At 41.0% G+C, this 22,624-nt stretch overlaps 1 protein-coding gene across 1 annotated transcript in view; it reads right to left on the reverse strand.

Annotated features, from left to right (window-relative positions):
- Window positions 1-22,624, reverse strand: part of LOC149990062 (A-kinase anchor protein 4-like) — an 86,856-nt gene that overhangs the window by 8,085 nt on the left and 56,147 nt on the right. The window contains exon 2 of the mRNA XM_090265683.1: window positions 112-207. Coding sequence (XP_090121809.1) covers window positions 112-207 — 96 coding nt within the window. The remainder of the gene's footprint in view (window positions 1-111; window positions 208-22,624) is intronic.

A 22,624-nucleotide genomic window follows, 5' to 3' on the forward strand; every position in this document is an offset into this window, starting at 1 on the left:
TCTTAGAGAAACGACACTATTACCCTCCATTAGTCTATTCTGGGTTCCAGGATATCTGTATCCATAAAGCAATCCTTTCCACCCCTTAGTGGGAGTAATTTAGTATCTTACCACTTTCCGTTCCTGTTCTTGCTGTCCTTTTGGGCTATGGAGCTTGACCTTGCACACACCCCTGGCGCTGTGTAACCACTCAATATTATCAGGCCTCTGGAAAGACAAAAGAAAAGGAATCCGAAAGGCTTATATATGGTTTTTAGAAACTGGCTCAGTTTGGATAAGAAGGCCCTGGAACTCAGCTATGTAGTTCATATTGGGTTAGGCTAGAAACTGGTGGGGTGAGTAGTGGGAAAGGGATTCTCTGAAATTATCAGGATCATTTTAGCATACTTCGTTGGGAAGCAAATTTAAAAGGAAGTATAGAGAACGTGGAGATTAACTTTAGAGACTTATTTCTACTAAACTCCACTAAATCTCACCTGCCTCTACTTCCTTTGCCATTCTTAAGCACCTTCAAGGAATCAAGCATACCTCATCCCCCTTAATTGAATTTTAGTTAACCCCAGTTCAACCAGAGCCTTTCTCATGATATAAGGAGTGAAATGGGATAAACAGCTGTAACACTTACCACATAGAGCCATTGGAAAAGACTAAGGCCAACACTAGTAGAGTGAAAAAATAACCTTTTTAATTAAAACAACATATGAGATCCCACAATAGAACAAGATTCTGAACACTGAGAAAACTCGGTCTAATAGCTATAAAAACCAGGCCCCGATCCCATAGAACCATACTTAATTTTATTTTTGAAAGAATAATCATCTCTGCCAACTTCTCTTACCACTCCCCACCAGCTACCACCCCAGCCTGGAATTAAAAGTAAAAAGAAAGTGGAAAAAGCCCTAAATAATGTTTGTTATGTAAGACCTTAGACCCATGTACAGGAAGACACAGTTATGGGTTCAGTAGAATTGTTTTGGTACCTCGTACTTGGATTTGACTTTGTTTTTTAACTAACAAGAGAAACTTTTTGCCAAATGGTAGAGGGCTATTGAATTCCTCTCCTCCAACTTCCTTCAAAATTTAGACCCCTTTAACCTCTAGCTCCCTTCTCCTCTTCCCCTCTTTTTCCCCCTCCCTTCCTCCCTTTACCTTCTTCCATTTTTCTCTCCCTCTCTCCCTCCTATACTCAGCTATCCTTTCACCGGATAGTATTACATGCCTACCCTTTATGACCCCCCCAACCCTCCAAGATCTTTGAGGTTCTCCCAAACATTTAGGAAAAGGCTTCCCATACCCTCAAAAGAGGGGGTTTCTTTTTTCCCAGAACTAGAGATCACTAGCCTAGAAACAAAGAGAGGGAGGCAAAGAGGTCTCTCGTGTCCAGATTCTAAAGAACTGTAAAAAAAACAAAACAAAAAACAACAACAACAAAATATATAAACTCATTACCTTGATAATGAAGTTCTTTTGGCTGAAAATGTGCCACCTAGAAAGGAGATATGTCCCTTTAGATGGATCTGGGCAGTGTCAAGTTCTCGGGTACCCGCAGCTGGCTGCTGCCCTTGTCAGCAGTTGGACAAGACTGAAGGGCCAAAGCCTTTCCTGCTGCTTATGACCCTGGGACATGACACCAGAGTTTGTTGGGTCACAATGCCTGAAACCATAGCAACTGCAGCAAAAGTGTAGCAGGCTGGCAAACTCAACATCTCTTCATATGAAAACCACCTCAAGCTGCCTTCTGTATGACAACCTTCTGTTCTCTCTAGAAGGGTACACATAATCCTTTCATGTTTTGTCCAGTTCACAACACCTTGAAACCTCCTTTCTCTTTCTTCTTCTTGCTGGACTTCCAGAACAATCTAATCATACTCGTTACCAGTAGAGTCTATTTTTCACAGAGCAGTGTTGATTTTCACATCTTAGCTTAATTTTCTTTGGTTTCCCCCCTGAAGGTTCAGAGTTAGAGACAGAGTTAATCAAAGTCCTTTCTGGGTATCCTGAATGAAGGTATGAAAATAGAAAGTTGGAGACTTCCTTAGCAGCTTCTGTGGTTTTATCTCGCCATTAAGACACTTTTAGTCAAAAAGAAGTTCAGAAGACTTGTGCAATATTGGAGTAGGTTATTTCATAAGAACTTGAAATAATTCTTTTCTCGTGCATTTGGATGCTATGATAATCCTTCCAGTCTGACATAAGATGTTCGTTCTTTCCTCAACTCCCCATACTCTCCTAAAGCCTTGACCACCAGCTAGTACTAGGACTTCTACTTCATGACATTGCTGTTTCTTTCTATAGCTGACAATAACAGCACAAAGTTGGGTGTCCTTAGGATCCTGGGTGCCTAACTGGTCCAACAAGCTCTAACCTTCATCATGAAACATTATTAGCCCAGAATAAAAGCCAATAGTCTTGGGACAGGGTCAGCCTTTCAGAGGCTCCTCAAGCCCCTCTTTATTATTCTCCACTATCGCCAGTGCTGGGTTTCTTGGTACGGTATTCTTTAGAAGGTCATCCATTACACTTTGGGGTGCCTTTAGCTTATCCCCAGTGTGGAACCACTCGCCCACAACCAAATGACTTGCAGGGCGCTCAAGTATTATTTTGTTCTCTCCTTTTATTTTTTCCACATGTCTCCACTTTAACCTCCTACATGAGAAGAACTGCATCTGAAGTTTTAAAAGATCGGTTGAGATGACTCTCCTAAACGCTAGGGTTTCATAGTCTTGGTCTGACTTCATTTGTTACTTTCCCTGTTACCTCTAGGATTTCATGTCTTAAACTTGTTGTCCAGTTCTGATCTTTTTAGTTCATGGCATCGAAGAGAAACAGAGCTGGACATCTGTTAAAGGTGGCAAGGTAGATTTTATTCAGGCTACTGCAGTAGAGGAGAGACTTTAGATAACTAGAGCTCAACTCCAGTGCAACAAAAGGCAGGAGCCCTTTAAATGCTGGGGTGTGCTAAAGGAAAAGTATTGAGGGACATTTTGGGGGCCAACGGAGTTTGATCACCATGATCAGGGCCTCTGCGTTTGCTAACTGGCACTTATCAAAGTTGAACTCCTATCCTTCCATAGAGATTGGGAAACAGAGGCTCTGTCTTTCTTGATGATTACATTTCGAAGGGATGGCTCCCAGGTCCTGGAAACAGATATTTCTGGGTTGTAGAAGATATGTCTCAGAGGGACAGAGAAAGGATTTACAATTACAAGTTCTGTAAATGCTCTATGAAAAGGGAGGGGAGGCAGGGGCCCATGGTCAGGTTTTGGCTGAAACAGACAGGGAATTCTTTTGGCAATGTTGAGCTTTCTCAGGCCGGTATATTAAGGAGGCTGGGATCATCATTCTAAGGACATGCCTTGAGCTCATAAAAACCGAAAGTTGGAGTTTTTATAAGCCAAAGGTGAGGCCTAATTGAGAAGAAGGTTCAGATAAGCCTGACTATATCAAACCATTATGTTATATACCTTAAATACACACAGCTTTTATTAAAAATTAATTTTGGTCAAGAAGGGAGCTTTCGTCAATAGCGATGGGCTAAAATCCACAGTATAAAACTTGTTTTTCCTTTACCACCCTTTTGTCACGGGGAACTTCTGATATTTAAGTTGGAGCTCCTGTGTCTGGCTCATGTCTATGGAATAAGAAGCAAAGAAAGGAAATGTTTATTTATTCTCCAAGCACAAGAATGTATATCCCTAAGGTTAAAAAAACAAAACAAACAAACGGACAAACAAACAAACAAAAAACCCTCTGTGTCTCCAAGCCCAGAAGGGAAAATCTGTGATCTGGGCCTGGAAAAATGTCTTATCAAATCCTCCAAACGACAAAGAGAGAACTCTTATTGATGATTAGAGCCCTGTCCCATGGTACCCCAACCTTGTCATCCTGGAGGCTAACAAGAGCAGTTTTTGGATGATAAACCAGTAATGAAAATGCAAGGAGGCTCAGTCATATGGTACTGCCTCTTCTTTCTCTTAAGCTGCGGAGGCTCTCAGAGTGTCCCGTATTGACAGATGGGGAAGAAAGGATGTTCAGAGTCAAAAAAAAAGGAACATGCTACATTAGTGTGTGGATATGTGTAAAGTAGTATGCACTTAGGTTATCCTCTAAGAGACAAACATAAATATGTTAAACCCAGAAGCTTTGGTCACCTTTTTTTCCCCCTAAGACCATCATTCATTTTCTAGCCTTGTTTATTCTATCCAAATATCTTCTCCTCCATACAAACTTGTGAATAGCCATACAAATCACACTTTAACTATGCTTTCAGTTTGTATTTGATTTGAAAGAGCTATTAATAAAAATGGAACCTGTGTTTGTAATGTAATTATTATGAATAATGGCAACATGAAGTTGAACTGAACCGAACTATCAGCCTTCATGAAACTGGTCTGCCTGTCAGTGCCACCAAGTATCTTTCAGCCTCAGATTTAGCCTCCCTAATTTAGTTTATGCAATGATACTGTGACCATTAGGTTTAATCAACTTTTCCTATTCTTGGATCACCTACACTGAAACCTTGAAGACAGGTTCTCTCTTTCTCTTCGTATCCGTGGTGATACGGGCTACAGAGTTGGGCTCAAGAAACAAATAACGGTTTTGAAAGTTCAGGCAGGAAACATAATTCAGAAAGCATGGAGTCATGGAATCTGAAATAATAACAAAGATTTTGGTTAGCTATTTGAGTGGGCAGCGTTCTTCATAAAGCAAAAACTCACACTTCAGGCATGCCTCAGAATCACCTGGAGAGCGTATTGAAACAGATAGTTGGGCCCCCTCCCAGCGTTTCTAACTCTGCAGGTCTGAACATTTGCCCGGTGCTGTGTTTTGCATGCATTATCTCATTTATTTCTCACGCAGCTGTATGATATGGGTACTATTTTAATCCAGGTTTTATTAACGGCAAAATGGAGCCCAGAGAGGCCATTTGATTGGTGGTTCAGCCACTTCCGGTATGAGCCACTTCCAGTACGAGCCGCTTCCATTATCTTGGGGACGGGGGTTTACGTGTGTGTGCTCAGAGATTAGCACGCGTTTACTCTCTTCTAGGGTCCGAAGATGCAGAAGAGGAATCCCCATAGCAAAAAAAGCAAGGGTAAAAGGTACCTAGTCTGAATTTTTGGCCCTCTCTGGTGGTTTCAAGCCTGATTGAAAAGTGTTGATCGGTTATCTCGCCCTGCCGGTGAGCATGCTAAGGTCGGCGCACCACCTGTTGGCCCTTAGTGTGAGGCCGTTGGTCTGAAACCGTCGGTCGTGAGGCCGCTGGTCTGACGTGGTAATTCCGAGGCGGTTAGTCCCTTATCTCTCTGCCCCTCATCTGTTTGTTTTGTTATGTTCTGTTTTGTTTCGTCTTTTTCCGTTACTGACTGGTGGGGAGCGGCTCTCCCGTGTGTAGCTTTAGCTTTCAATCCATGTATGGCTTGTTAACGGTGCTTTAAAAAAATGTTTATGTCAGAGCTGGAGAAGTGGCTGAGGAAACTAGGCTGTTAGTCGGGATTCTTTTTCGTTTTTTATCAGACCAACAAACTTTTCTGACAGAAAAGTATTTAAATGTAATATTAGTTGCTGACAGTTTTTCTCCTTCCCTCCAGAGAGTGTCTTTATTTGTCAATAAATGTTTCAAACAAAGGCCTCGGAGGAAAGAAAGGGGATCTGGAAGCATAAACCTCTTCAGGTTCCCTCATAGTGCTTATAGGCATCGATCCGCCCACACACCCTTCAGGATCGCCCCTGGTTTTAGGGACATTTAAATAGGATGAAGACTGCCCTAGTCTTCAGCTTTGTCAGGTAGTTGCCCCGCAGGGATGTCAGACTTAACCTTTCTGTGCCTGTTGCTCTCAAAGCTAGATGGTAATGAGTTCGTGTGGCCACTAGGAGTTCGCAGCTGCTTGGGAAACGTGTTTCCACACGGTACAAGATCACTCCATACAAAAACCCATTTTGCCAAGGCATTCCTCAAATTAAAAGGGAACTCGGCGAATCCCCCCTCTAGAATAACTTGCATCCGAAAACCTGCCGTTTTATGTATGTTACATTTATAACCTAATATTTCATAATTATTTATAATAGAGATGACACACTTATAACATTAATGTACTATTTCCTTAGTAGTCCCATCATAAAGATGTGTTAGGTTCAAGGAAGAACTTCGCCTAACTCTCTGTATAGACTCTTAAGAGTTGCTCATGTACTTAGACACTCAGTAATCATTCTTGGTGATGTTGGGCTGAATATGACAACAGTGACTGTACTGGCAATAATGGTGTGCCGAACAACATGTCCTCTGAAATCCTTAGCAGTTGTATTTTAGCCTTGCTTTGGCACGTATCATGTTCTTTCGTGTGTTGGTAGTTATTTCATTATGAGCGTTACCTTTCCAAATACAGAATGAGCGTGTTTTACTCATTGTCATTTCTCCTGCCAGGGGTACTATTAGGTTCATATATATTAGTAAGTGCTTAAGGCTATTTATATAATTCAAAATCAGTGTGTGCATCGAAAACTGATATGTTTGTTATATGTCTGTTATATCGCAATTTTTTTTTAAAAGAAAGAAAATTACTGATAACGGTTGTTCAAGAATTGCTGTGCCCAGAACCTTATAGAACTGCTTGGCCGTGACCAAGAACATTGGACTATTTTGGTACAAATTGCCTGGCTTATTGAACCAACTTCCTCACTGGTTCCATGGAGTCTTTCCTGTCACTCTTCAACAGACTTTTTAAAGAACCAATATATTTTATTACCCACTGTAATTGTATAACAGCTTCATTGACACCTAATTCAAATACCATCCATATAAAGTGTACAATTCAGTGACTTTCAGTGTACTCACAGAGTTGTGCAGTCATCACCAAAATAGATTCTAGAACATCTTCATCACCAAAAAAAGAGACCTCATGCCCTTTAGCTATCGTAACTCCCCCAACTCTATACCTCTCCAGCTGTTGGCGGCCAGTAATCTGCTTTGTGGATGTATAGATTGACTTATTCTGGACATTTAATATAAATGGAACCATATAATAGGTAGTCTGTTGTGACTGCTTTCACTTAGTATAGCTTTTTGCAATGAAGAGGTGTGACAACTTGTATGGAAATGCTGTTTATGAGGACAGCTCATTAGAGACAGTGCCAAGGGCTTTCATTAGGGGCTGGTCCTCCAGGCACCCTCTGCCTAGCACATACCAAAATCCCAGAGTCCCAGGGGGAAAGCTGTTGTTCACCATAAATCATATTGTTTGCACAAACAGTTAAGGTACAATAAGCTACTCTCATCAGTTGGGATAGTGGGAGCCCTTCCCTCCGACCAAATCCAAGTTCCTAGATCCCAGCCAAGGGCCAACCTTGCAAGCAGGATTTTCAAAAACGATAGCATTGTCGGGCCCACTATGTTAACTCTTCTCTGCACAGATTTTGATACAGATTGTATTGATTCTGTAGATCAATTTGAGGGCTGCCATCTTAACAATATTAAGTATCCTACTTGATGAACATGGGATGTCTTTACATTTGTTTAGGTCTTTAATTTCTCTCGATATTTTGTGGGTCTCGGTGTACAAGTCTTGTAGTTCTTTGATTACATTTATTTTCTAAGTCTTTTATTATTTTTGATGTCATCGTAAGTAGAATTGTCTTAATTTTATTTTCACATTGTTTCTTGCAAATGAATACAATTGAAATAGAAATACAATTCAATAGAAATACAACTGAGTTTTGTATGGTCTTATGTCCTGTACCCTTGAGCTGGTTTATTAGCTCTCATAGCTTTCTTTTTGTGCTCATGGATTCCTTGGCCTATTAACGTGGATTGATTTTTTTGAACCAGCCTCGCATCCCTAGAATAAACCTCACTAGGTCATGGCATATAATATACTTCTTATATTTGGATACGTTCTGTTTGCAACAGCTTGCTAAAGATTTTGAGTCTATTTTCATGAGGGATATCGGTCTGTAGTTTTCTTTTCTCATACTGTCTTTGTATGGTTTGGTATCATGGTAAAAGTGTTCTCATATAAGTAGTTGTAAGGTATTTCCTCCTCTTCTGTGTCTTAGAGAGATGGTATAGAATTGATGTTAGTTATTCTTTAAACATTTAGTTTCATTCTCCAGTGAAATATTTTGGGCCAAAAGACTTTTTTTAATTACAAATGTAATCCCTTTAAAACAATGGAACTATTCAAATTATGTATTAAATACTGAGTATATCCTGGTCGTTTCTGATTTCCAAGGGATTTTTCCATTTCAATTAAGTTGTCAAGTTTATATCTATCATAGGGTCTGTAATGATATCCTTTGTTTCATTTCTGTTATTGTTAATTTGTATTTAATTGTCAGTCTTGCTAGAGGTTTGTCAATTTTATTGATCTTTGCAAAGAAACAGCGTTCTGTTTCATTAATTTTCTCTATTGATTTTTCTATTTTCTATTTCATCAATTTTTGCTTTTATCTTGAATATTCCCTACTTTATCTTTGCTTTGGATTTATTTTGCTCTTCTTTTTCTAGTTTTGATGTGGAGCTTAGATTGACTTTTAGACGTTTCCTCTTTTCTAATATAGACAGTGGGCTATAAACTTCTCTTGCAGCACTGCTCTGTGTCCTACAAACTTTGATGTATTGTATTTTCATACTCATTCAGTTCAATGCGTTTTTATTTGCCTTAATATTTCCCCTTTGATCAATGAGGTGCATTGTTTAGTTTCAAAGTATTTGGGGATATTCCTGTTACTTTTGTTATCGATTCCTTTGTGGTCAGAGGTAACACTCAATGATAATTTCGCTTGTTTTATGTTTGCTGGTTTGTTTTATTTATTTATTTTTCCTTTTATTTATTTATTTATTTATTTATTTTGGTTTTTCAATTACAGTTGTCCCATTGTCCCCCATTGCTCCCCCCACCCAGCCCATCCCTTCTCCCACAATCATATCCCTCCCCATTGTCCATGTCCATGAGTCGTTTATACATGTTCCTTGACTAGTCCCTTCCCTTACTTATCCCCCTTCTCTCCCTCCCCCCTCCCCACTACTGACTGCTATTCTAGTCTTTGTCCTATTCAGTTCGTTTGTTTGTGTTGCTCTTTAGTTTCCTGTATTAGGGGATATCATACGGTATTTTGCTATCTTTGCCTGGCTTATTTCACTAAGCATAATTCTCTCTAGTTCTATCCATGTTGTCGCAAATGGCAGGAGTTCCTTCTTTCTTTCTGCTACATAGTATTCCATTGTGTAAATGTACCACAGTGTTTTGATCCACTCATCTACAGATGGGCACTTAGGCTGTTTCCAGCACTTAGCTATTGTAAACAGGGCTGCTATGAACATAGGGGTGCATAGGTTTTTTTGAATTAGGGTTTTAGGATTTTTCGGGTATAATCCTAGCAGTGGAATCGCTGTTTCAAAAGGCAGTTCCATTTTTAGTTTTCTGAGGTAATTCCATACTGTTTTGCATAGTGGCTGCACCAGTCTGCATTCCCGCCAACAGTGCAGTAGGTTTCCGTTTCTCCACATCCTGGCCAGTATTTGTTGTTTGTTGATTTGTTGATGATGACCATTCTGACAGGTGTAAAGTGGTGTCTCATTGTGGTTTTTATTTGCATCTCCCTGATGGCCAATGATGTTGAGCATTTTTTCATGTGCCTATGGACCTTCTGTATGTCCTCTTCGGAGAAGTGTTTGTTCAGGTCCTTCGCCCGTTATTTAATTGGGTTGTTTATTTTCTTGATGTTGAGTCATATAAGCTCCTTATATATTTTGGAGATCAGTCCCCTGTCTGCGATATCATTGGCAGATATGTTTTCCCATATGGTTGGTTTCCTTTTCATCGTGCTGATGTTTTCTTTTGCTGAGCAGAAACTCTTTAGTTTGATGTAGTCGCATTTGTTTATTTTTTCCTTTATTTCTCTTGCCTTAGGAGATGTATCCGTGAAGATATTGTTACGTGGGATATCTGAAATTTTCCTGCCTACGTTTTCCTCTAGGACTTTTGTGGTGTCACGTCTTACATTTAAGTCTTTAATCCATCTTGAGTTTATTCTCGTGTGTGGTGTAAGTTGGTGGTCTAGTTTCATTTTTTTGCACGTCCCTGTCCAGTTTTCCCAGCACCATTAGTTAGAGAGGCTCTTCTCACTCCATTTTATGTCCCTTCCTCCTTTATCAAAGATTAGTTGACCATAGAGGCCTGGGTTGTTTTCTGGACTCTCTATTGTGTTCCACTGATCTATGTGTCTGTTCTTATGCCAGTACCAGACTGTTTTGATCACAGTGGCTTTGTAGTATTGTTTGATGTCTGGTATCGTGATTCCTCCTGCTGTGTTCTTCTGTCTCAAGATTGCTTTTGCTATTCGGGGTCTTTTTGGTTCCATATGAATTTTTGGAGTATTTGTTCTAGGTCAGTGAAATATGTCAATGGCATTTTAATAGGGATTGCATTGAAACTGTAAATTGCTTTGGGTAGTAGGGCCACTTTGATGATGTTGATTCTTCCCATCCAAGAACATGGTATTTGCTTCCATTTTTTTTTGTATCTTCCTTCATTGTGGCGTGATTTTCAGTGTACGGGTCTTTTTATCTCTTTGGTTAAGTTTATTCCTAGGTATTTTGTTTTTCTTGCTGCTATAGTAAATGGTATTTTCTCTTTTGCCTCTGTCTCCGATAGTTTATTGTTGGTGTACAGAAATGCCTTAGATTTCTGTATATTTATTTTGTACCCTGCTATTTTGCCAAATTCACTTATTATATCGTGTAGTCTTTTAGTGGGGTTTATAGGGTTTTCTAGGTATGCTATCATGTCGTCTGCAAATAGTGATAGTTTTACGTCTTCTTTCCCAATTTGGATGCCTTCTATTTCTTTGTCTTGTCTGATTGCCGTGGCTAGGACTTCCAACACTATGTTGAATAGGAGTGGAGAGAGTGGACAGCCTTGTCGAGTTCCTGATTTCAGGGGAACGCTTTCAGTTTTTGTCCATTGAGTATGATGTTGGCTTCGGGCTTCTCCTATATAGCCTTAATTATGTTAACGTATGCTCCCTCTATTCCCATTTTGCTGAGTGTTTTCATCATCAATGGGTGTTGTACTTTATCAAATGCTTTCTCTGCATCTATAGATAGGATCATGTGATTTTTGTCTTTCATTTTGTTTAGGTGATGTGTTATATTTATTGCTTTGAGAATATTAAACCATCCTTGCATCCCCGGGATGAATCCCACTTGATCATGGTGTATGATCTTTTTGATGTATTGCTGGATCCTGTTTGCCAAAATCGTATTGAGGATTTTAGCATCTATGTTCATCAGTGATATTGGCCTGTAGTTCTTTTTCTTCGTTGTGTCTTGACCTGGTTTAGAATTAGGGTAGAAAGAGTTTGGGATTTTTTCCCTCTTCTTGCATTTTTTGGAATAGTTTGGTTAGGGTAGGAGTTAGTTCTTCCCTCAATGTTTTGTAAAATTTGCCTGTGAAGCCATCCGGTCCAGGGCTTTTGTGTGCAGGGAGCTTTTGGATCGCTGTTTCGATTTCCTCCTTTGTTATTGGTCTGTCGAGACTTTCTACTTCTTCTTGGTTCAGTTTTGGAAGGTTATACGTTTCTAGAAATTTGTTCATTTCTTCTAGGTTGTCGAATTTCTTGCCATACAGTTGTCTGTAGTAATTTCTTACAATTGTTTGTATTTCTGAGGTATCAGTCGTGATTTCTCCTCTTTCCTTTCTGATTTCGTTTATTTGTGTCTTCTCTCTTTTTTTCTTGATGAACCTGGCTGGAGGCTTGTCGATTTTGTTTATTTTTTCAAAGAACTAGCTCTTGGTTTTGTTGATTTTTTGGAGTGTTTGTTTAGTCTCTATGTCACTTAGTTCTGCTCTGATCTTGAGGATTTCCTTTCTTCTTCTTGCCCTAGGCTTTGTTTGTTGCTGTTGTTCTAGTTCTTGTAGCTTTAGGATTAGTTTTTTATTTTTATTTTTATTTGAGCTTCTTCTGTTCTTTTCAGATATGCCTGTATTGCTATGAACTTCCCTCTTAGGACTGCTTTTGCCGTGTCCCATAGGTTTTGGGCTGTTGTGTGTTCATTGTCATTAGTTTCTAGAAATTTCTTGATTTCCTCTTTGATGTCATTGTTAACCCATTCGTTATTTAATAGCGTGTTATTCATTCTCCATGAGTTTGGGTGTCTTTGATTCTTTTCTCTGAGGTTGATGTTTCGTTTCAAGGCATTGTGGTCTGAAATGATGCTTGATATCATTTCAATTTTCTTGAATTTGTTGAGGCTTGTTTTGTGTCCTATCATATGGTCTATCTTTGAAAACGTCCCATGTGCCTTTGAAAAGAATGTACATTTTGCTTCTTTGGGGTGAAAAGTTCTATATATATATATATATATATCAGTTAAGTCCGTGTGGTTTAGTGTGTTGTTCAATGCCTGTATATCCTTGGTGTTTCTTTGCTTGGATGATCTGTTTGTTGTTGATAATGGAGTGTTGAAGTCCCCTACTATGAGTGTGTTGTTGTTAATATCCTTCTTGTGGTCTTCTAGTATTTGCTTTATGTATTCGGGTGCTCCTATGTTGGGTGCATATATGTTTATCAGTGTTATATCTTCTTGATGGACTGTTCCTTTAAGTATTATGAAATGTCCTTCTTTGTCTCTTTGTATTGCCCTTGCTTTGAAATCCGTTTTGTCTGATATGAGTACTGCTACCCCAGCTCTTTTGTCAGGTCTGTTTGCTTGGAATACTTTTTTATATCCCTTTACTTTCAGTCTATGTAAATCTTTTGTTTTGAGGTGTGTTTCTTGTAGAAAGCAAATATGTGGGTCCTGTTTTCTTATCCATTCTGTTACCCTATGTCTTTTAATTGGAGCATTTAATCCATTTACATTTAAGGTTATTCTCAACATGTATTTATTCATTTCCCTTTGTAGCTCTGTTCCTCTACTCTTTATATACATTATATATATATATATATTTTTTTTTCTCTTTCTTTTTCTTAGACTATTCCCTTTAGCATCTCTTGCAATGCTGGTTTGGTGGAGATGTATTCTTTTAGTCTTCCTTTGTCTGAGAAACTCCTTATTTCCCCTTCTATTTTGAGTGAGAGCCTTGCCGGGTCGAATATTCTTGGTTGTAGGCCTTTGTTTTTCATTGCTTGAAATATTTTTGACCATTCCCTTGTGGCTTGTAGTGTTTCTGTTGAGAAATCGGTCGACAGCCTTATTGGAGCTCCCTTGTAAGTTATTTGCTGTTTTTCTCTTGCTGATTTTAGGATTCTCTGTCTTGGAATGTTGCCATTTTAACTATGATGTGCCTTGGAGTGGGTTTTGGGGGGTTCCTCTTTATTGGAACTCTCTGTGCTTTCTGGACTTGCATAACTCTTTCTCTCATCAGGTTGGGAAATTTTTCTGTCACTATTTTTCCTATCAGTTTATCTATTCCTTGTTCTTCTGATTCCTCTTTGATTCCAATTACTCTTATATTGCTCTTCCTTATGCTATCCTGCAACTCCCTTATCTCTTCTTCATACTTTTTAAATCTTTTTTTCATTTTGCAGTATCGTCTGAGAATTTTTTCCTACATTGTCCTCTATCTCACTAATACGATCCTCTGCTTCGTTTAGTCTGCTTTTGACTGATTCTACTGTGTTGTTCAGTTCAGAGATTGCATTCTTCATTTCTTCCTGGTTCTTGTTGATAGTTTCTATGTCTTTTTTATGCTGGTGTAGTTCTCTGCAAGTTCCCTGTAATTTTCTTGCAGCTGTTGGTAACTTCCTTGGAGGTTGTCGTAGTTGTTTTTGAGGTTGTCGAGTATATTGAGCTTCTTCACCATCATTGTTTTGAATTCCATGTCTGACATTTGGACTATGTCTATTCCATCTACCTCAAAATAAAACTACCATGCCTCCTTCTTGATTAGAGCACCTCAAGTGGTGAACCTCTTTAGTTTGATAACCCAGCTTGCTTGAACAGACTCACATATTAAAATGGTAAAAGAAAGAGAGAAAGAGAGAGAGAGAGAGAGAGAGAGAGAGAGAGAGAGAGAGAGAGAGAGAGAGAAACAAATAAAAAGAGAGAGTGAGAGAGAGAGAGAGAAAGGAAGAAAGAAAGAAAGAAAGAAAGAAAGAAAGAAAGAAAGAAAAGAAGGAAAGAAGGAAGGAAGGAAGGAAGGAAGAACAGAATGGTAAGATATTGAGTATAGTACAACCTAGTAAGATTCTAAGAAGGGAACCATCGGGAAAGGTTGCCACTAATAAGGATGACTTAGGCTGGTCTTTATAAGTTTAGAACAGTCAGAGAAGCGTATTCTAAGCAATGGAAATTGCATAAAGGCTTGGAAGAAGAAACACATAGGACGTGGTGTCTCCTGAGAACGAGGCAGCCTCCCCAGGGAGTGGTGATTTTTGAGGGAGGTATGGAGAGCTCTGGAACAAGGAAGGGGCCTTTCAATTTGATTTCAGAAGTGCTAGAGAGTCACTGTGTGTCCTCGAACAGCTAGAGCAATGTAACAAACCTAGTACTGTGTGACATTAGGACTACAGCAGTTTTCAGGAAAAGCTTACTGGAGAAGATGTGTCGGGGACAGAGGTCACCTGAAGATGAAAGTGCAGACTTGGGAGCGGACAAGAAGAGAAGCAACAGAGCTTGGTTCAAGATTGGAGTCAGGGAGCAGAGAGAGGGAACACTCAAAGCTCACTCTAGGGTTTCTAGCTTGGGTAGTGTTGTAGGTTGAATTGTGTCCCTTTCAAATTCACATGCCTAAGTCCTAATGTGCAGAACTTCAGAACATGACCTTAATTTGGAGACGGTCTCTACAGAAGTGATCAAGTTAAAATGACGTTATTAGGGTGGCCTCGATTCATTATGATTGCTGCCCTGGACACAGGGAGAAACCATGCGAAGACAAAGTTGGGGGTCAGGTGTACCACAGATTTCCAGCAAAACAGGACGCTCTCACAAGAAACCAACCTGCCAACACCTTGATCTTAGACTTCTCTGGCCTCTATAACTATGAGAGAATGAATTTCAGCTGCTTTTTACTTATTACTTTTTTAAACAAAAGAAATGTAGTTTCTCACATTTCTGGAGGCTTGCTTAAGATAAAAGTATCATCACGGTTGATTTCTTCAGAGGTGTCTTTCTTAAGCGTATAGATGACCATCTCCCTGTGTCTGTACATGTCTGTTCTCTGTCCATCTCTGTGTCTAAATTTCCTCTTTTTAAATCCACGCCCACTTTGATTTTATTTTAATTTGATTACCTCTTTAAGTATCTCCAAATACAGTCACATTCTGAGGTACTAGAGGTTAGAACTTCAACATATGAATGGGGGGAGCATTCAGCCCATACAGGGAAAGAAGAAAACACAAAAGGGGAGGCAGATGAAAAGAAGGAAAAAAGGGTGAAGGGTATGTATCAGTTTTGAATGGCTTCCTCTGCAGGTCATAGTAATTCACAGAGTATTGAACCAGGGCTTTGCTTTTATCACTGACATTAAGTTCGATGGGGGTGGTGTGCCAACACTGGCTCAGCTGGGAAAAAAAGGTCGTCAAAGACCAGGCTCTTGCACTATTTCTACTCTGCCATCTTTGCGTTTTTCATCTGAATGCTGGTTGTGTCGCGGGGACAAGATTGCTGTTGCAAACCCAGAGATTCTGTCTGCCTTCAAGACAGGAAGATGGGGAAATAGGCTCTACCGATGATCTCCCTTCTCTGTCCTTTTCATGGAGAAGCCAGGTCTGTCCCGGAAGCCCCCTAACACATTTCCATTTATGTTTCCTTGGCCATAATTGGGTCACGTGGCCAGCCCTGGCCACCAGAAACTCTGGCTTCCCATATCCTTTGGTAAGAGGCAGCAAGGAAGAAGGGGGTCAAGATACCTCATGAATTAGTCAATCAAGTTCAGGTTAGGGAGGGAGAGAGGAGTGAGCAAAAAGAATAGTAGGGAGCTGGGGGAAGAGAAGAAGAGGAAACTTGTCTGCAATCATTTTTAATTACTTTATGAAAAAGGTGAAGTTTTCAAATGGTAGCCCTTTCCAGGGTAATCCCCTCGTCTAATCATTAGTTATTGTAATAGCCAAAGTATAGTTCAATAGCTAAACAACCTCTCATCTCTTGGCAAAAACATATGCATTTCTGCTGCTTTGAAAAGAGTAAAAAATAAAAGAATTGTGTTTGGAAATAACAATACTTCAGAGACAGGCCTTAAACGCTTTCTTTGTCCCTTAAGAAAAGCCCTGCAGAGATATGGCCAAACCAATGTAAGAATCAGCATTCAAAAGAGGAAGGGAGCCCACCCATGAGGGCCCTCAGGGTAAATTTCATGAAAAATCTGGAAGGGATACCTACATGCAGGTACTACTGGCAGGCTCAGGTTTCAACTTAATAGCAAGTAAGGGAGTTCAATAAGTTACTTGGGAATAAACATGGAGATTCAAGGAATCCCTGAAAACATATACATAATAATTTTGGAGTTGAGGGAAACTCTGATTAAAATAAAAATGTTTTAGTCCTGGCATTCAGAGTAAGATATACAAGAGGTCAAGAGGCCAAGGAGAGCCCTAACCAGTGTGGCTCAGCTGGTTGGGCATCATCCATTAAAGTGAGAAGTCACTGGTTCAATTCCTGCTCAGGGCACATGCCTGGATTGCAGGCCAGGTCCCCATTGGGGCACCTGTGACAGAGGCACCCGATCGATGTTTCTCTCTCACGCCAATGTTTCTCTCCTCTTTCACAGAGGGCCAAGCACTGAGTGAGGTTGCATAGGACAGGTCACAGAGGGAAGGTCACCAGGGCAGGTCACAGAGGGCAGGTCATGGGGGAGTTCAAAGAGGCACGGCTGTGAGTGAGGATATAGGGCCAAGTAATGGAGGGTAGGTCACCAGGGCCAGTCACAGAAGTCATGTCACTGAGGGAGGTAATGGGGAGCAGGCCACAAATACCACATGAAGGAAGCCAGAGCTTAGAGCCGGACACACAGGCCTGGTCACAGTGGACAGTCACTGAGTACAGGTCACAGATGGATGCTCCCAGGGGGCAGGTCGCAGACAGCGGTCATAGCATGTTACTGAGGGAGGTCATAGAATGCAGGTCAAGGAGGGCAGGTCCCAGGAGGCTAGTCAAAGCATGAAGCTTTCAGAGAGCACGTCACAGACAGCAGGTCCCTAGGGCAGGTCACTGGAGCCCAGGTCACAGAGGGTACAATAGACCGGGCATGTCACAGATGGCAGGTAAGAGAGGGCCACACACACGGAAGGCAGGTGACTGAGGCAGGTCACACAGAGCTGCTCACTGATGGCAGGAATGAAGGAAGTTCACTCGGGCCGCTCACTGAGCAGGGTCACAGAGGGCAAGTCACAGACAGTAGGTGACAGAAGGCAGGTAACACAGAGAAGGTCAGAGAGGGCAGGTCACAAAGGCATTTCAACCAGGGTAGGTAAGATAGGCCAGGCCTTGGAAGTCATGTCACTGAAGGCGGTAAGAGGGGGCAGGTCCCAAAGCCCAGGTGAAGGAAGCCAGGTCTTAGGGCAAGTCATAGAGGCTAGGTCGCAGAGGGCAGATCACAGAGGTCACGTCACAGAGGGCAGGATACTTAAGGCAAGTTACTGAAGGCTGGTCACACAGGGCTGGGCACACAGGGCTGGGCACTGATGGCAGGATGAGGGAAGTTCACCAGGGCAGGTCTCTGAAGGAGGTTACAGAAGTCACAGAGGCTCAGGCACTAAGTGAGGTCCCATAGGGTGGGTCACCGAAGGCAGGTCACTGAAGGCCGGTCACAGAGGCAGGTCATAGAAGGCATGTCACCGAAGGACGTAATATGGGGCAGATCCCAAATCCCAGGCGAAGGAAGCAAGGCCTCAGGGCAGATCACCGTGGTCGGGTCACGGATGGCCGAACTGAGGACAGGACACACAGATCACATCACTGAGGGTAGGTCACAGAGGGCTGGTCCTGATGGAAGTACTGAGTGAAGGTCACTAGAGCAAGTCACTGAGCGAGGTCATAGAGTGCGAGTGACAGGGCGGTGGCTCACAAAAGACAGATGACAGAGGGCAGGTCATGAAGGAGGTCACAGATGTGAGGGAGAGCATACAGGGCAAGACACTGAGGGAGGCCAAAGAGAGCATGTTACTGAGGCAGTCACAGAGGGCAGGCATCAGAGGGCAGGTCACTGAAGGCAGGTGAGTGGGGGCTGGTTACTGATGGCTGGTCACACAGGGCCGGGTACTGATGGCAGGACTGACGGAAGGTCACTGGGGCAGCTCACCGAGAGAGGTCACAGAAGTGAAGTCACAGAGGGCCAAGAACTGAGTGGGGGAGGTCGCATAAGACAGGTCACAGAGGGAAGGTCACCAAGGCAGGTCACAATGGGCAGGTCATGATGGAGGTCAAAGAGGGCAGGGTAGTGAGTGAGGACCTAGGGCCAAGTCTCCGAGGGTAAGTCACCAGGGCAAGTCATAGAAGTCATGTCACTGAGGGAGGTAATGGGGAGCAGGCCACAAATACCACATGAAGGAAGCCAGAGCTTAGAGCAGGACACACAGGCCTGGTCACAGTGGACAGTCACTGAGTCCAGGTCACAGATGGATGCTCCCAGGGGGCAGGTCACAGACTGCGGTCATAGCATGTTACTGAGGGAGGTCATAGAATGCAGGTCAAGGAGGGGAGATCCAGGAGGCTAGTCAAAGAATGAAGGTTTCAGAGAGCATGTCACACACAGCAGGTTCCTAGGGCAGGTCACTGGAGTCCAGGTCACAGAGGGCACAATATAGCTCATGACAGGTTTTCAGGATGGAAGGTATACACTTTGGAAGATGATGCTGCAGAACTACCAAGAATGGATTGGAGAAGAGAGAAATCAGGTAAGAATTGAATAGTATGATCTAGGAATGATGAGGTCCTGAACAGGGGAGCAGCAGTAGGAATTTAAAGAAAGAAATTAAAGTCCAATTGCAGTGACATCTTCTCAAGCAGCAGTGAGAGCAGCTGCTCCTTTAGTTTCGCTCTGCCGCCCAAGGATGACAACAAGAAGAAAGATGTGAGAAAGCTAAAAAGACAAAAGATCCAGTGAACAACCTGGGGACAAGGCCAAAAAGAAGAAGTGGCCCAAAGACAAATTTCAGGCCAAGCTCCATAACCAAGTCTTGTTTGACAAAGCAACATGTGAAAAACTGTTAGGAACTTCCTAAGTACAAGCTTATAACCCCAGCTGCTGTCTATGAGAGACTGAAGATGTGCAGTTCCTTGGCCAGGGCCGCCACCCTTCAGGGGATCCTCAGTAAAGGCCTCATCCAACTAGTTTCAAAGCACAGAGCTCAAGTAATTTACACCAGCTGTCCCAGCTGTTGGTGAAGATGAGTGGACAACAGGTCCCATCAGCTATACATTTTGAAAAATAAAAATGTATTAAATCAGTAAAATAAAAAGAGTACAGCTGAAGAGGTAAAAAAGGCAGGGCCTAGCAATAATAACTGGATGGGAAGGATAAGGGGCTCTGGATGAGTCAAACATGATACTAAAGTTCCTACTCCAAGGGCTGACACGTAGGAGCAAACTTTAGAAGAAATCTTCCTTAGTACTTCATCAAATCTTCACACCAATCAATAATTGGTTCCCAGGGAACATTAGAGCAATCCACTGTGTCCTTGGAAACACTCGTAAGACAGCTATTTCATATATGTAATTCTAAAGTGTTAAAAGAATATGGATTTTAAAACTCTTTTACTGCTTTACCTAAGCCACCTCAATTAGTTTAGAAGAGTGACATATGACAGATACTTGAGCAAGATTAATAAAAGGGGCATCCTATCCAAAAAAGAAGGGGTATATCCAGGATTCGACCACCTCCGAAATAGGTGTGTATCCATACGAAGCAGAGGATAATGTCACGAGGACAATCTGCTCGTGTGAGAATGAGACAGTACGTGACTCTCAATTCCTAAGCTTTTTGCTCTCCTGAAGTTTTTTCATACTGTCATGCATCCAGGCCTTCTCCTGTGATTGTAAGTTTGCATGTAAAGCAATTTTCAGTCCCTATAGTTATTCCAGCAACAAGTGCGCCATACGACACTCACATAATATATTTGAAAATAAGAAAGGTATTCAGTAATTACAATTACTGCTTCCTGTTTTACATAAACCAGTGCAACAGCACACGTGGAAGCCATTGGAACCTGATCATAGACTTTTTAGGATCCACAATCTGGTCATTGCTAATCTCCCGAGAACTGATTGCTGAATACAAAATGACGATCAAAGCATCACTTTAAATCACAATGTGTCTATTTCTAGGTAATATTCCCATTTTACCATCTCTTGTTTAATAATATCACAGCCCTTGAAATAAACCCTGCTAATAAAAATAAATATAGCACTTAACATTAAACTGAGAACAGCAAGTCCAAATGGAAAATAGGTAAGAATCTAAAATGTGTAATTAAAATATTGTTCTCATAAGTTATGAAACGGTTTAACTTCTGCTTCAGAATAGCCATTATGTTTTATAAGAATGTACTGTTACCAAATACAACAGACCTTAAAGAACTGCTCATCGAAATTTTTCAGTTTCTTCCAGTCTTTGGCTCTGAACAGTTCTAGCGTGTTGAAAAAGCTTTTGTTGCTTGTTGAACAAAATCTACATGTATAGAAGAAAAAAAGCTGAGATAAAATGTGGTTAGTTTAACAGCTAGCAAAACATAATTCTGTATTCCCGGCAAAAGGATCATTTTTTAAGTCAGCATTTTTAACAGTTTCTGTGTTAACTTTTATAACAAAGTTCAAGCATTTGTGCTCCCCAGTAAAATACAAAAAATATAATAATAGTATACATCAGTCCTTGAGAAGAAAATTTCCAATCCTACACCATACATAGTTATTAAATACAATAATTCCAGGTAGTTTCAAAATCCACATATGGCCCTTACAATCAATGCTTTAGCAAAAAGTAAGTGAAAACCATGCAACAATCTTACTTAGTAATTAGGCGAGAAAAATTATTTCCTAACAATATTCAAAGCACGTAATAATTATTGGTCATTCAGCATCCACACAGGTGACTTTTCCAATAATGCAGGCCTTTGAGTTCTTTGACCTAATCTTTGAAACAATTTTGTCTCCTTCCCTAGTTTAACTGTTTACTGACATGTTTGTACCCTAGATTCTGTCGTCCCCAACAACTGTGACATCTATATGATACGAAGGAGAGCAGCCTTATATAGAAACTGTGTGTCAGATCTTCTGTAGAAAAATTTTCAACGACCTTATTATATATAGGACCTCATTTATCCTCAGAACAAACCTATGATGTAGGTACTCTTATTACACTCCTTCATAGATGAGGGACACTGAGACGCAGAGATACATAATCTGCCCGTGGCTCCACAGTTAGCAATTAGTCAATCAGAAATGGATCTCTAACATTATGGCTCCACAGCCCAGGGTCTTGACCACTCCATACAATATGCTTTCTCTCTATGTCTCCCAACATTTGTCCTCTACCTCCCTATGTTTGTTGCTCACTCCCTTTCATACTACAGCTCAGTACTTATCAATACCTAAGACCGATTGAATCAATCACTTTTCACTGCCCCCTGTTGCGTCACATGTCTTTACTTTCCTCCTTCCCAGCTAAATTCCATGGTCAATCATAATACCTACATCCCTGCTGTATATTCCTTGTCCCCTTCTCATTCTGTCCATGTGCATGTACAAATCCCACCGTGAAAAATCCAACCCGCCAGCTGCTCTGCCACAGCATTGCATGCTAGTCTCCCAATGGACTCATAATCACTATAACACTAACCTAAGTTAGGCCCATAATGATGCTTGGCAATGATATTTCCCAAGTCCATTCACTGGCCCCCTCCCAGGAAATATTTCCTATTCTTGTCCTCTGCCCCCCAAAAGCAACACTGCCCTGGCTGGTGTGGCTCAGTGGATTGAGCGCTGGCCTGAGAACCAAAGGGTCACTGGTTCAATTCCCGGTCAGAACACATGCCTGGGTTGTGGGCCAGGCCCCCATTTCGGTGTGTGTGAGAGGCAACCACTCATCGATGTTTCTCTCCCTCTCTTTATCCCTCCTTTCCCCTCTCTCTAAAAACAAATAAATAAAGTTTTTTTAAAAACCTGCCTTAAAAAAAAAAAAGGTGAGTCCATGTGAAAAACAGTTATTTTGAACCAAAACAATATTAAATTTAAAATAAACAAATACTATTTGATTCTAACCTGACATTGAAGGCTCTGTGTGCGCAGGATTTTCACATAGTTTAAGCAACAGAACATAATGCGCACCGCTTCCATACGTAGTTATTTTGGAGAACTCAGCTGTAGGTTTTTAAAAAGAAAATCAAAGTACCTTACTCAGGATAGTCACACATTTAATATTTGCTGGATTTAGGGAACATTAATACTTACTCAGTCTTTCATAGGCGCTCAATAAATGGCAGTTGTTTTATTAATGGTTAACATTTTTAATGGACTTTATATATTAAAGAAGCATGTGGTTCTGACGCTGAAGAGTGTATTTCCCAATGACCCATTAAACAAAGACAGCAATAGACTGGGATAGACACTTTTATCTTTAGTTTGAGTATCTGAGGAATATTTAAAGAAATTGCACACACCTGTGATAATCATAAAGAGTTCTTCATGTTC

Source organism: Furipterus horrens, unplaced genomic scaffold (genome assembly GCF_987537825.1).
Source record: "Furipterus horrens unplaced genomic scaffold, mFurHor1.1.pri manual_scaffold_31, whole genome shotgun sequence".
NCBI lineage: Eukaryota > Metazoa > Chordata > Mammalia > Chiroptera > Furipteridae > Furipterus > Furipterus horrens.